The sequence below is a fragment of the Aspergillus vadensis genome (assembly GCF_003184925.1).
Source record: "Aspergillus vadensis CBS 113365 unplaced genomic scaffold BO88scaffold_1, whole genome shotgun sequence".
Lineage (NCBI taxonomy): Eukaryota > Fungi > Ascomycota > Eurotiomycetes > Eurotiales > Aspergillaceae > Aspergillus > Aspergillus vadensis.
Window position 1 is genome coordinate 2,974,192 of NW_020292039.1, and position 13,444 is coordinate 2,987,635.

General features: G+C 47.6%; 8 protein-coding genes across 8 annotated transcripts; 3 read left to right on the forward strand and 5 right to left on the reverse strand.

Moving 5' to 3' along the window:
* Positions 1-189: 189 nt before the first annotated feature.
* On the reverse strand, positions 190-2,000 carry BO88DRAFT_460973 (FAD-binding oxidoreductase; the record flags this gene model as incomplete). Its single annotated transcript, XM_025711121.1, has 6 exons — positions 190-494; positions 540-745; positions 796-1,126; positions 1,179-1,269; positions 1,322-1,718; positions 1,777-2,000. The coding sequence occupies 6 exons, from the start codon at positions 1,998-2,000 to the stop codon at positions 190-192; spliced, it is 1,554 nt and encodes a 517-aa protein (XP_025568847.1).
* Positions 2,001-2,461: 461 nt separating this feature from the next.
* On the forward strand, positions 2,462-3,777 carry BO88DRAFT_448828 (uncharacterized protein; the record flags this gene model as incomplete). The annotated part of the gene is made up of 6 exons (XM_025710450.1): positions 2,462-2,530; positions 2,592-2,657; positions 2,712-2,816; positions 2,878-3,256; positions 3,312-3,386; positions 3,455-3,777. 6 exons carry the CDS (start codon positions 2,462-2,464, stop codon positions 3,775-3,777), a joined length of 1,017 nt encoding a protein of 338 aa, XP_025568848.1.
* A 520-nt stretch (positions 3,778-4,297) lies between these two features.
* Positions 4,298-4,567, reverse strand: BO88DRAFT_30823 (uncharacterized protein). Its single transcript, XM_025702441.1, has one exon. The coding sequence runs from the start codon at positions 4,495-4,497 to the stop codon at positions 4,339-4,341; it is 159 nt and encodes a 52-aa protein (XP_025568849.1). The 5' UTR covers positions 4,498-4,567; the 3' UTR covers positions 4,298-4,338.
* Positions 4,568-4,670: 103 nt separating this feature from the next.
* Positions 4,671-6,228, forward strand: BO88DRAFT_484018 (putative protein kinase; the record flags this gene model as incomplete). The annotated part of the gene is made up of 5 exons (XM_025712260.1): positions 4,671-4,929; positions 4,983-5,320; positions 5,379-5,698; positions 5,749-5,989; positions 6,047-6,228. The coding sequence occupies exons 1-5, from the start codon at positions 4,682-4,684 to the stop codon at positions 6,226-6,228; spliced, it is 1,329 nt and encodes a 442-aa protein (XP_025568850.1). The 5' UTR covers positions 4,671-4,681.
* A 232-nt stretch (positions 6,229-6,460) lies between these two features.
* On the reverse strand, positions 6,461-7,741 carry BO88DRAFT_460975 (NAD(P)-binding protein; the record flags this gene model as incomplete). The annotated part of the gene is made up of 4 exons (XM_025711122.1): positions 6,461-6,676; positions 6,733-6,940; positions 6,989-7,156; positions 7,252-7,741. 4 exons carry the CDS (start codon positions 7,739-7,741, stop codon positions 6,559-6,561), a joined length of 984 nt encoding a protein of 327 aa, XP_025568851.1. The 3' UTR covers positions 6,461-6,558.
* Positions 7,742-8,700: 959 nt separating this feature from the next.
* On the reverse strand, positions 8,701-10,192 carry BO88DRAFT_448830 (uncharacterized protein; the record flags this gene model as incomplete). The annotated part of the gene is made up of 5 exons (XM_025710451.1): positions 8,701-8,938; positions 9,012-9,099; positions 9,298-9,562; positions 9,632-9,705; positions 9,979-10,192. The coding sequence occupies 5 exons, from the start codon at positions 10,190-10,192 to the stop codon at positions 8,701-8,703; spliced, it is 879 nt and encodes a 292-aa protein (XP_025568852.1).
* Positions 10,193-10,880: 688 nt separating this feature from the next.
* Positions 10,881-11,312, reverse strand: BO88DRAFT_460979 (uncharacterized protein; the record flags this gene model as incomplete). Its single annotated transcript, XM_025711123.1, has 3 exons — positions 10,881-11,093; positions 11,157-11,214; positions 11,269-11,312. 3 exons carry the CDS (start codon positions 11,310-11,312, stop codon positions 10,881-10,883), a joined length of 315 nt encoding a protein of 104 aa, XP_025568853.1.
* A 1,019-nt stretch (positions 11,313-12,331) lies between these two features.
* BO88DRAFT_460980 (uncharacterized protein) lies at positions 12,332-13,087 on the forward strand (the record flags this gene model as incomplete). The annotated part of the gene is made up of 1 exon (XM_025711124.1): positions 12,332-13,087. The coding sequence occupies one exon, from the start codon at positions 12,332-12,334 to the stop codon at positions 13,085-13,087; it is 756 nt and encodes a 251-aa protein (XP_025568854.1).
* Positions 13,088-13,444: the final 357 nt, after the last annotated feature.

The following is a 13,444-nucleotide window of genomic DNA, read 5'->3' on the forward strand; positions in this document are numbered from 1 at the left end:
CAAGACTGAAAGCATTTAAATCTATGCATCAATTGCTGATCGAAATCAGTTAACACATTTCTCATTCTACAGTTTTTACGGAAAACTTCTCTAGAGTTCCCAACAACGAAATCCATTAATATATTGTCGCCTTGGTATCATTGAACCACCTTCATTTACCCATACCAGTATATCCGAGTTTCATAATACTCATGCCAACTTGACAGACCTTGACTGCGAACCTACCTTCGAAAGTAGCCATCCACCGTTCTGCAGCTTCTGAAACACCCCGTCAGGGTCATACTTCGCAGCAATGCTCTTGAGCCTTGCTACATTCTCAGCACCATAGCTGGATAGTGGATCTTGATCGCGAGACGCATAGTTGGAATACCGGTACGGAAGATACGCGTCAGCCTGCTTTGCTGTCGCTTCGGCAACATCCACTATCTTGCGGACTGCTTCTCGGACGCGATCCTCGTCTTTCGCATGTTTCCAGTCGGCCATTGACAAGAACCCTATCTTGTTAGTTTCGCAAGCATATAATAAGAAGAGCAACATACACTGCTGGCCTACTGCTTCTAATCCAAGGGGCGTTCCGCCATTCTTCTGACTCTGTTTCATAGCCAAGGAAGACATGGGTTGGAATACGTTGGTCAGGACAAGGCCTTCAACGTCACTCAAGGCCTCCTGTTGTTCTCGGCGGACTTTCTCTGTTGCTTCGTACAGCTCTAAACACGGCCGACTGGACATGGTTCGGAATTCATGACTAAGGGTCTGTTAGCCATCCACGAACTTTCAAGTATCGTTATAACCTACTGCAAAACCTCAGGTGAGATGACTGAGGCAACCGCCTGGATGAGCTCATAGATCGAGCGAGTGCCAGGAGGCACAAAGTTCATCAAGAAGGGGACATCATAGAATGACTGGAATGCAGCAGGCTTCTCGACAGGGGCACAGTAGAAGAATACTAGAAGGATTGCCTGGCTGGTAGCATGCCAGACGAGAGATGCCTTGTTGTCGACTTCAATTGCTTCATGGTACTTCATGAGACCCTTAGCGAGCTCGGGGTAAGCCGTTGGAGGGTATACACGAGCTTCAGCCCACGACTCGGTAGGCACTGTCACTAGGTCCATTTTGGTTACGATTCCTTCGGCTTTTATTAGTAACAAAATCATCATTCCTCTGAGAAGAGTGCTTACCGAAGTTAGGACCGCCTCCCTTGAGGGCCCAGAATAAGTCTGCATTTTCTTGCGCATTGGCGTTTACAATGCTTGAGTCTGCGAGGACAACCTGTGATCTAATTAGCAAGGATTTGAAAGAGCTGCAGTACATGCGTGATTACCTCATAATTAGATACGCCCATTGCGCCCACTCCATACTGACTATTCTGGAAAGAGATCCCTCCTCCCAGAAGAAGACCAGGAACACCGACAGTCGGAATCCGACCTCCTGCCACTGCAAGACCATAAGGATCGAGAGCCTTATAGACGTCAAGCCACCTCAGTCCAAGTCCTACATCAGCGGTAGACTTGTCTTCCGACAGCTTGACATGGTCGAATTTGCTAAGGGAGATGACTACTCCGCCATTATTGCTGGTGAACCCGGGGTTCTGTAGGTGACCACCACCGCGGACAGAGAAGTTAATGTTGAAGAAACGACAGAGAGCAAGAGCAGTTGCAACTTCTTGTGCTGACGTTGCTGTGACCACAACTAAAGGTTGGAGCCAGCAATTGATTGACCTGTGTAACAGAATCAGTTTGATTGCAAATGTGCTTCGAGGATGTGCAATTGTCATACCAGGGTACTTGACGTTGGGTATCATACCCATCCGATTCCCGGAAGATGGCATTTTCGCCGAAAAACAAAGGGAAAACTTGGGCAAGGTAGGATGCCCGTACGGGGTCCTTCTCATCATCCGAAAGTGCTGCATACTTGGACAGTAGTTCCTCGATTGTTGGGGTTGTGGAAGCGTCAACGTTCGCCCCCTGAACGATCGCTGTAATGATTGCTGCACAGCTCATTGTGGCTTGTGTGTGAGGCTGCAATGACAGGGTTTCTTACCAGATACCCCGGTCAATAAAGAAAAAGAAATGAGGATATTCAAGAAAAGGAGAAACTACGGACGGTATCCACCGTGCTCATTAAATAGGACTCATTGGCAACGGACATGGAGCCGGCACGCGGGACAAAGCCCAGGATTTGCGGGGCTAGAACAGCCCTAGTCTGATAGTCACACACGCTATCCTACGCCAACTTTTTTCTTGCCTTTCGCGTAGTCCATTATAGTACAGGGATTTGATTCCTTCTTTATCAGGGATTTCAAGTTAATCCTGGCTAAATGCCCAGGACTTTATCCTCGACATGCTCCCCCCTCTGGACTCGATATTCTGACTATGCCACACAATCAATGACCGGTGTGGGACATTAGATTAATTGCAGGATGGTCTGGACGGTCATACCACGAGATGGTGGTCTACCTACGATGACTACTACTGTCCGCATCATAGTCCTTGTCCTTGCTATCCCAACTACCCTAGTTTGCGGTCTCCGGGTACGTACCTGACGCTTGATATGGTTTAAAAGCACAACTCATGCAATGACATGTCCCATAGCTCTACCTACGAAAAACTGTTCTAAACTCATGGGGACTGGATGACTGGATGGTAATGGTCGCTCTTGTTAGTCTTCCCAAATGCTCGAGCGGCGTGAGACAAATTACTGAGCCACAACAGATCATGGTGAATGGCTTCTCGGCGCTTGCATATACCATAACCTACTATGGTCTCGGAAAAAAGACCAAGGATGTTCCAGATGCGGACCTGCTGGTTTGGTGGAAGGTGCGTTAAGCTAACACATCCTCTAGATTGGATAGCGGCTGATGTCACCGGCAATATTTAGATCTACTATGCTGCGCTCTGCAGCTATTTGCTTGTTGCTGCATCGGTCAAGACAAGTTTAACTGTCTTTATAATGCGGCTTTTCCCCACCCGCAGCATTAGCATCGCTGGCAAATGCATCTTGGGATTCCTAGCGGTCTTCACACTCGCAGGGGCTTTGGCTCTCGTATTCCAATGTCGACCCGTTCGCGCTGGATTTGACAAAACCATCCTCGATGCTAAATGCTACAGTGTCGACACTTCCTTTGCCATTCTCATGGCGCAAGGCGTTATCATGTTTGTGATAGATCTGACCATCCTCGCACTTCCAATCCGTCGCGTGTGGCAGCTTCAGATGCCTCTTGGACGAAGGGTCTTGGTACTTGGACTATTTTTTCTTGGTATGCGACAAGCCACATCTGGACCAAATAGTAACTGACTGTTATGTCCGCTCAGGTTTCACGGCGTGCATCGCGGCACTGGTTCGCTTCAGCACTTTGACCTATGCCAGGGACGAAACAGACTACACCTGTAAGTATAATGGAATCAGTGGTTTGATGAAGATATCCAGATCGCTTACAAATATTTACCAATAACAGACACGGCCGCTAATTCACTCATCTGGATGGAACTTGAGTTCAATCTTGGTCTCATGTCCGGCTCCCTTTCGTCCCTGCGCAAACTCTTTAAGCTTCGATCGCCTTTCGGGTCGCGACAAACCTCTTCTTTCACGGGAAGCCGCTCGACCAACGTCGAATTAGGGAGATATAAAGGCTGGGGTAGGGGTATAAGCAAGCAAACGGAAATCAACAGGGTTTTTGAGCTCGTAGACAGCAGTCAGGAGCACATCGCCCCGATTTACGGCCAGGGTGAATTATGCACCACCACCAATGCATTCTCGAATGGGAAGATTAGCCGTTAGACTTCATTTTCGCTCAGGATACAGATATGTAACTCTGTACTATCATCAATCTCAAATGCAATCACCTTCGCTCACCCATGCAGCAGCGGTAGAAATGCACACGAACCGTTGCTGCTAAGGGGGAGGGGCCACTGTCAAATAAGCACAGCTCCACTAATGCCACCGGCACTGACGCTAAATCGACCGGCCGTTAGACGGCGCACGCCGCAGCAGACGGCGCGGTTTTATCATTCCCGCTGATTAGTCTCGACCTGCTTTCACTGTAAATAGTTAGCCAATTATCTAGCTAAGTATTTGAGGAGTTAACCTTATCAGGGAGCGAGAAGGAGCAACAATGAACATCCGGGTTCCGAGCCGTTTTTCCAACGATCCGTCGACCAACACCGATGCCGACGCCCATCGCCAATTGTCGTGAAAATTTTCCGGTTTTGTCCCAGTGTCCTTTGAGTCTAATATGCTCTGCGAAATGTTTGCTGGAGACTGGCTAATGATGCTAGTTGAACTTAGTATAGTTCGCTTATTTACTTATGTAGGCTTCGTTACCGATGCTGGCTAAGGGGCTCACAGCGTGCATTGTTCATAACGGGTAGTGCAGTGAAAAGAGAGCACAGGCCAATTGGTGGACATAGTCTGTCTATAGGTAGGTATATAGGTGATGAGACCGACCTGCAGATTTGGTGGAAGCCCACTAAATGCCTGTAACCTGTAACCTCTAATCATCTCCTGGAGGGCTCTACATAGCTCGTGAAGATCCAACAAACCTGAAAAGCCAATTGACGCGCCACGTGATCACATGCGCCGGCTGTGCTTGGATCCCTTGATGATCTTCCTGTATGACAAGCATAATATCATGTCTATCTTGGAACCCTTCAAGTAAGAAAAAAATAAAGAAAAAACCTGTGTAATGAATACTATAAGAACATCCATTCCTCGTTTGCCTGCATTTCTCCGCAAGAAGCCATTTCCCGTGCCTTCTCCTGGGCCACCTTTACCGCCCGGTATCTTCGTCGATGAAGAGACATCGCCAGCATACAATTCCAAGCATTTCTACCCAGCGAAGCCTGGAGAGGTTCTCGCGGATCGCTATCAAGCTTTGGTAAAGGTCGGCTGGGGGGTCTTCTCAACAATATGGCTTGCGCGTGATTTGGAAGGGTAATCGATGACCCCTATCAATTCGCAGATCTCAGTATCTAACGAGTCTACAGACGTGTAGAAGAGCCAGAGAGCGTAGTGGCACTAAGAATAGCCAACAATGATGCAACCTTCGTTGGTCATGAGCGTGAAGTTGATGAGCACATTTCCACCGCAGATCCGTCACATCGGGGTCGTTCGCTTATGCGGACTTTACTGGACTCTTTCGAGGTTAAGGGTGCAGAAGGTTCTCATTCGTGTCTTGTGTATCCTCCTATGAGGGAGACGTTGTCAATGTATCAGCAGCGCTTTGACAATGGAAAGATGCCGTTGCCTCTTGTCAAGACATATGTGCGTGCTCTTCTTACGGGGCTTGATTACCTTCATAAGGATTGCAGGACAGTCCATACAGGTAAGACTATCTCACTCAAGTTTTGACTAGATGATGCTGAAGACTGCTGACTTTCTAGACCTGAAGCTTGATAACATCATGCTCTCATTCGAAGACCCAACAGTGCTTGCTGAGTTTATGGAGACACAGCTTGAAAAACCAATGGCTTTCAAAGTTGATCCGACAGGACGACCAGTGTATCAGTCTCGTAATGACTTCGGACCTCTCAAAAGTCTCAGGAGTATACCACAACTTGTTGACTTTGGGTTGGCAACTAGACTCGAGGAAGATGACGACTGGGGTGTCTGGCCTATACAGCCAGACCACTATCGGGCGCCAGAGGTAATATTGGGTAATGGATGGCAAATGTCTGCGGATATCTGGAACCTTGGGGTCTTGGTATGTCTAGTTGCTCTCCAATGTTGTTGCATTCGCTGATAATAGTTTAGTTATGGGACTTGATCGAAGGCAAAGAGCTATTCCAGCACATTCATGACAAACAAGGTCGTTACGATGCTAAACTACACCTAGCTGAGATGATAGCTCTTCTCGGTCCACCTCCCCCAGAGATTTTGCAAAGGTACCAATACATGAGAGAGTACTCATGGCAGGAACCTGTCAGGCGAGAAGATGGTAGGGTATGCGTGACCGCGGAGGGGTACTTTGATGGGCCGTTCTTTGACGACAATGGTAATGCTGAGTGGAATATCTCGCTGAATGGTACCTAGACTGACCAGGATATCTTAGGTCGCTTTCTATACGAAGACCTGATCCCTGACCGGAGATTAGACGACACAGTTCACTTTCTTGAGATTGAGGAGAGGGAAGCATTTCTGGATCTCGTCAAAGGAATGCTTACTTGGCACCCATATAAGAGAAAAACGGCAGGCGAATTGGCTGAGCATAGTTTTTTCTACATCAGCAACTGAACGCCTGAAGTATGCGAGTTGTTTGGGGGTTTTATACCTCGGGAATGAGATCCGTCCCAGTTCGACGGTAGCATTAGATAGCCAGTTCAAGCGCTAACACGATGTTCCTTTTTTGTTGAATCTACTGTTAGTTTGCTTTAAATGGCAAACTAATGAGTGAGGTGAGATTATCCTCTCGCATGGCTAAGCGTCAGCATAATTGAAACGTAGCATACTTCACTTGTTCACGAGTCAATAATTTCCATACCCTATATATGTTACCGTCACAACGACACTATCTCAACACCTTACAAACATACAGTCTTTCATGATGTCGAAGTCAAGTCCTGATTAGATAGATAGCTCACGTGCTACATGTTGTGCACATTCAGGCAACATTTTAAGGACATTACTCCACATAGAATCTTGTAGCCCTTCTTCCTTAGCCAGTGTTGCCGCGGTCGATGACCTGCATGAAAATGTTATCATGTCAGCCAATATTTACTGACTAGCTTGGAGACATACGGCCTGAACTTTCCATCTGCGAAGAAGCAGCCATGCACTTCTGCATCCATGTCCTCGATCGCCGTGAGATACTGCCATGCACCCTGATTAGGGGTGCGGCAAACTAGCCTCTCCAAATAATCGGCGATAGTCTTACCACTAAACGAACGGAAAAGTCCGCTGCGGCAAAATCCGGGTGTGGCGGACGCTGTGAGTACACGTGTCGGATCTATCCTGCGTGCCAGCTCCTGTATCCACAGGATGACCAGTAACTTACTGATGTGGTATCTTGCATAACAGGGATATGTATCTGGCTGGTTGAGCATTTCCATCAAGGCGGTGAATAACTTTTGCTGAGGATTTGCCCAAGCATGCGCCTCGGATGAGATGATAAATAGACGACCTTGCGTTGTTTGTCGCAGTAACAGCGGCATGGCGAGCAGTGCTGTAGCGCAGGTACTTAGGAAATTGACCTATATCTCATGACGTCGAGTGAGCGACTGTGGTAGTAATAAAGTGGTAGATTGTCTCGAATATCACTCATAGAAGATAGGTCTCTCCTCCTCATCTGTAGTGTCTGTTCCATTCCTGTGTCTTCGCATATGGCAAAGTCAGTTTGGTAGATGCCTGCGTTCAGGATCACGAAGTCTAGAGATGGGTATTCTTGCAAGCGACTATTGAAAGCCGTGATAGAATCTTCGGAACTCATTTCCAACTCCAAGACGTCCACTTTGGGTGTAATATGGAGAGGCTTTGTTTCTTCAAGGATTTCTTCTCTCAGAGCCTCGCCCTTTTCACTATTTCTTGCTGTCACGATAACATGGGCACCGGCACGAGCAAATGCCTTTGTGCACTCCAACCCACACCCACTGGTTCCGCCAGTAATAAGGACTCTCTTATTGGCGAAGTTCGAGAGGTCTTTTTCTCTTACTGACCCTGATCTTGAAAAAAAGAGACGATATAGAACAGCAAATGGGCCATACGGATCAAAAGTAAGTGTATAGGGATTTGAAAAGCTGAAATCCAGCATATGTAGCGAGGAAACTGCCATGGTCGATGGCCAAACACGTCATACACTTGGTGTGTAGGGGTTTGATAATGGTGCTTGTGCTTGTGCCAGTGCCGATGCCCTGTGGATTAAGTACGTTGTTGCCGGCTTCTTCATGTAAGCACAAATGTATTTCAGCTGATCTACTCTTCAACTTTCAAGTGATGTGGATCAAGGCGAGATGGATTCCAGGTTGTTCTATGATCGCTGATCACCGATCTTACTGTACGTTATGGCTATTATGACGTAGGCTGGTAACCATTGCTCCATAGCACCTTGCATAAGGTGTCCTGTACGTTGCCTACCAAGTCGCCTTACTATTTCAGCTAGTTGCCGCTGCAAGGTATGAACCCAAGACCACTCACATTTGATGAAAACTTTACCGTGAAGGATGGGGTGTAAATTCTTTCAGGTGTTTTGTTTCCCCTTAGAAAGTGATGTTGGTTATTTAAAAATGTCCATGTGGCAGTAGCATTTGTGATCACGACATGAATGGGAGGTATGACGAGAAGCAAGAAAGAGGAAGAGGCAAACAAGGAAGACACCCGCTATATATGCAGGAGTCCACCGCCTCGGTATCAGTAACTTACAATACTTCTTCATTCAAGTAGAAATTTGCTGGGGCTTAGATCTATCATAGTCCAGTTGTCATAATAGTATCGATGGACAGTGTATTATCATCTAATGGTAATGAGGTCGCGGGTTTGCATGTCGGGTTGGATTAGAGAATGCGAACGTCTTGTTAAAATAGAGCTTTTGGCGATTAACAGTGGAATGGAGGAGGACGGCTTCATGTAGTCCACATGCTAGACTGTGTCGGCGATTGAGACAACCTTAATAATTGAGAATACTATACTTTTATGTGAAGTTAATGATCTGAGGGTCTATATCCTACACTCTCTGCCCACAAAAGCCCACCCAATACATCTAGGACTTCCCTTCTAGGTCCGTGCCCCAGCCGAATCATGTCCACGCGAGTCAGTTTGATCCATCTCCAAATCAAAGCTCAAATTCGTGAATCCTTCCTGTCTCCGCTGCACACTGCGAAGATTGCAAGTGCTGGACATCCTATCAAGCCTTCCGCCAACATCACTCCGCCATCCGGACGCATGGAACCTCAAGACTTGTCGGAACGACGGTACACAAGCTGTGACGATGACTAGACTTGCCTCGACATTACTATCGAACCAACAACCATGTTAGCAACAAACACTCAAGCGTGAGAATTAGAGAGGGATAAAAGATCACATACATCCAAAGAGCCACCGCACCCAACAAATATGTCTGGTCTTCCTGCGTCAACATCGGCACCGTAGCCGCCAGTCGCAATGTGCTCGTAACTAGTGACCTGAACACAACCATAAGCAATTAGCCATGACTCACGAACCACAATCTAAACATGTCCAAAGAGAAAGATATAACGTACAATCCTCCCAACCCAAACATAAGAATCAGCCCAATCCTCTTCTTCGAGGTCATTTACAACTTCACAACAATAGGCAGCGGCATGACCAGCAATACCAAATCAATAAACATACTTGCCACCACGCCCGCCATGAAGATTGGGGCTTTACTCCAACAGTGTCCATCTATGTCAGGGTACCAGGCTTTATGTACCGGCTCGCAAGTAAACAGAAATAAACACTCGAGGACAATCATGTAGGCGATGACAAAGGCGGTCGTGCCCCATAGGGTTATGCGCCATTTCTGTTGCATATCGGAGAGCCGGTAGTAGAGAATAATGAGGGAAATTTTGGATAAACCGAGGGCGGGAATATACATTATTGCGCCGAGGAGGAGGACCTAGTTGTTTTTGAGACGTTATTAGGTGGTGGATGGGGTAGATGGTAGGATCGGGGTTGGGGTGTGTACTCGGATGGTTCGGTTGTATACGGCAGGGGTGAGGTCCCATTCGTGGACGCCTAGGCCGGCGTTGGTGTAGCCCCCTGTTGTATGGAAGTGTTTGAGTTAGGACTGAGCTGGGCTCGATTGGAATGGAGGTGATGGTGCGTACACAAGAGTAGGGATTGGGTTATTGCTGCGAAGATCTTTGGACTCATCATGATCAGTCATCGTATTGGGGTTAAGAGGGTGATTTACTAACAAATGATAATATAATGACGACTACGTGAATCTCCTGTTAGCAATTCATGTGACTGAAGATCCTCGAGGACATAAATGCATGCATCAATTATTAAAGATACATAGGACACACTCACCATCATCGAGCAGCCACTTCCGCACAATAACCACCCGCGTATATAGTCTCACCAGGAGACCTAACGCACTAATTGTTACACCAACAGTAACCACAACCAGATTGGCAGTATAATAGTGCTTCTCAGGACTGTCTAAGTCCGGCGTCACACCCACAGGTGCAGGGATAACGCCCGTGCCAGTCCCTGTCAAAGCAGCGGTGCTGGTGGCGCTCATAGCAACGGCACACAAGCATTATCCAGCAACAAGAAGAGAAACAAAGTTTTTTTTTACTCTCCTATGATATAGGTCCCAGACATATAAAGCTGATTAAAAGAAGCAGGGGTCAGGTACACCTGTGAACTTTCCTGATCGGAAGGATTCCGTCCGTTCGCAACCTAGAGTCGTCAGGACCGGTAGCTGGAAATAGGTCAGTTAATCAGCCCCTGCTCTAGCTTGATTAAGTCATAATTATGGTGCCCAATGAGAAGTACAGGCTATTTGACTTAGTGTGCGAGCGAAGTGAGCGTCTCAAACTGATCTGCAGGAGGGTTATGGCAGGCTTGACCCGGCAGACGAAAAATTCATTTATTTGTGTTGGGCATGGAAGAACTTCGGCTGCCGAATCTATATTGAACACTATAGGTGCAGAAGGATGGGAAACCTGGTTGGTTTTATTGTTTAGTGTGAAGAAAGCGAAGGGACGAAGGATCTGGTTAGGTGGGTGAGGTTGCTCTAGTCTGATGTCTTAGCTTTTATTGGAACTAGGAGGGGCGATCGCGGCCACATTCCGATACTCCTGATAAAATGTACTGCGCAACCACTTTGCATAAGTGACAGCTGAATAGTGGGGAGAACTGTTTATGCTTCTTGTTTGTTGCGCTATCTGAGGGTTGAACAACTGCCTGAACTCAAAGTTGTAACATCACCACGCCAAACTTCCATCCGCACCCGCCTGTTCACAGTAATATGATAGCTCGTCTCCTCCGATGTGCTGACCCTCGGACTTGCAGTAGTACAAAAGGTCTTGGTCACTTAGTACTGTGCAATCCGGACATTGGTCCCATTGTTGGCTGCCTGTGTTGCGGTTCTTGTATGAAGCGCAGGCCTTCTCCGTTGCTGCCTTGTTGAAGACTTTCTGTACAAGTTTCCGTTCAGTCAACAGAATTCCCATGATAATTTTGGAATGGGATTAACTCACCACGTCCTTACCAGGCGAGTCATAGCAGAGCCCCGTGTAATGGAGGTCTGCTAGCGCACTGCACTATGTTAGTGGCTGAGTTGCATCTCGAAGAATGGGAGCTGATGCGTACCCAGTAGCGAGGACTGTGACAAAGAGAGCTGCAAAATGCTTCATTGTGCTTGTGAAATCTGAAGAAAGAGTGGTGTGTGTTGTTGAAGTCTGGTTCAGGGTGGTCCTTAATATCTTGTCGAAACTGACTGACTACAGCTCAGGAAATCCCGCAATATATGATGCCTGTAGCCAAGTCTCTCAGCACCTTTCAGAGCATCATTCCTCTCCGGTTTTCCTACCACGTCGAAGGAACAGTATTACCGAGTATCTTCCGCCATGATATCGCCACAGTCAAATCATTAATATACATCTCACCGACATACCATCCTTCAAGCAAACCAAGACCAGCAACGAAGATCACAATAACCTCAAGAGAGACATCCTCAGACAACATATAACTCAACTACAACGCTCAATCAACATCTATAATACTATCACATCCCAGAGTACATCACCTGAGCAGCGACTGACCGCAGATCCACATGCATGTCTCATCCTTTGCCAAGTAGTCGATCCGTGAGTTCTTCCTATCTCAACGGGCGGGACGCACATGGCACAACCCCCTGAGCCAGATCAAATGGAGCAGCGGGAGACAACATCATTTATTAAGGTTTTGGGGCGTGAAACGGGCGGGCCCACTTGGGGCCTTGACTGGATAGATAGCGGCTCGATCCGTGGCTGAGATTGACAACCGGTTGTCTTGGTTAGGGCTACGGGCAAGAAGCGGATCGTGTAGTTTACTCAATTCGGTAGATCGTGGCTGCATAATTAGTCTTGTGCGACTTGTGATTGTCGATCTTGTGTTTCTTCGGGAGTTCCTCGGGGACTCTGGGGGATCTGCGTAAAGGTTTCGGACATCGTTGATCGATGTTGTAGGTTGTGATCTTGGCGATGTTTATACTTCTTGGCGGAGCTGGATGATGTAGAAGTAGGCGTGTAGAGAAGGTGATAATAGGCACTTTTATGACATCCGGGGTATATAAGTACATTTTATTCTCGACAAAAGACACGAGACGAGACAGACTCACCAAGTTCCGGCCATTATACATCACACGAAGAACCCGATCAAGCAAGCTCACACCATGAAGCTCCCAGTCCTCGTAACCCTCGTCTCCGCAACCCTTTCCTACGCCGTGCCAATTGCCAATACAACCACCATCTGCGGCCCCGACGAAGCAATCATCCTCCTAAGCAACAATACCACTAAGACCGTCAAAAAAGCCGACCTCAAGTCCCAGATCCCAAACCTCACCTACCTGCCATCCACCAACAATGACAGCACACCACCCCTGCTCATCACCAGCGCCTCCAGCCACAGGAACAACACCACCACCAAGCGCGGAAGCTCCACAAACCTGATAATTCCTCTGGAACCGCAGAGTTTCCTCGGCTGGGACATCGCCATGTCGACCATCACGCACGCCAACCAGGCCCCCGTCACCCTCGCCATTCAATCCGGCCAATCCATCGCAAACAGCATTACGACCGGCGCCTCGGCCGACTTCAGTCTCGTCGAGGACTTTCTCTCCCTCACCACGAGTATCAGCTACCAGGAGACCACGACGAGCACGATCACGGGCACCGTGACGATGACGATTCCCAAGGGTAAATGGGGCGCGATTGTGAGTAATCCGCTAACGCATCGGAGTCGTGGGTATGTGTTCAATGGAGAGCCGGGCAACGGAGGTACATTTGAGTATTATCAGGCGGATAGCTATGAGGATACTAGCTATACATACGGTGAGGGGAAGTTGGAGTGGGTTAAGGGGGTGGTTACGACTTGCTTGGGGGATGGGTATCCGTTGAAGAGGTGTGAAGGGGATGGGGTTTTGGAGTGAGTGTGGCATTCTGTTTGTGGTTGTGAGTATAAATGTGCTTTTAGGTTAGTTTGCTGCTGAGGAATTGGATCTTATGTGTTTCCATCGTTGCTGCCAAGGCATCTTAGAAACTTCCCTAAGGTGTTGTGGCTGGAGGTGCTCACTGTGAAGCTTGGCTGTCTGCCATATGCGGAGAGTGTGATAACATCTGTGTAGGAGTTGTGTTTATAACTGGACAAGATTAAATGCAGTCCATGAGTAGTATACTGAAGCTTTTATCATTAACATATGGTGTTTTGGAGGAGACATCTGCCGGGTCCCCTGTAATCATATATATTCACTGTCTCCGATCTGTGCAGTTTTCTTTTCGATGAATCC

What these genes read in the sequence shown, in the direction of transcription:
- BO88DRAFT_30823 (XM_025702441.1), bottom strand. Translation starts at nt 4,497, where the DNA reads ATGATTAGAGGTTACAGGTTACAGGCATTTAGTGGGCTTCCACCAAAT.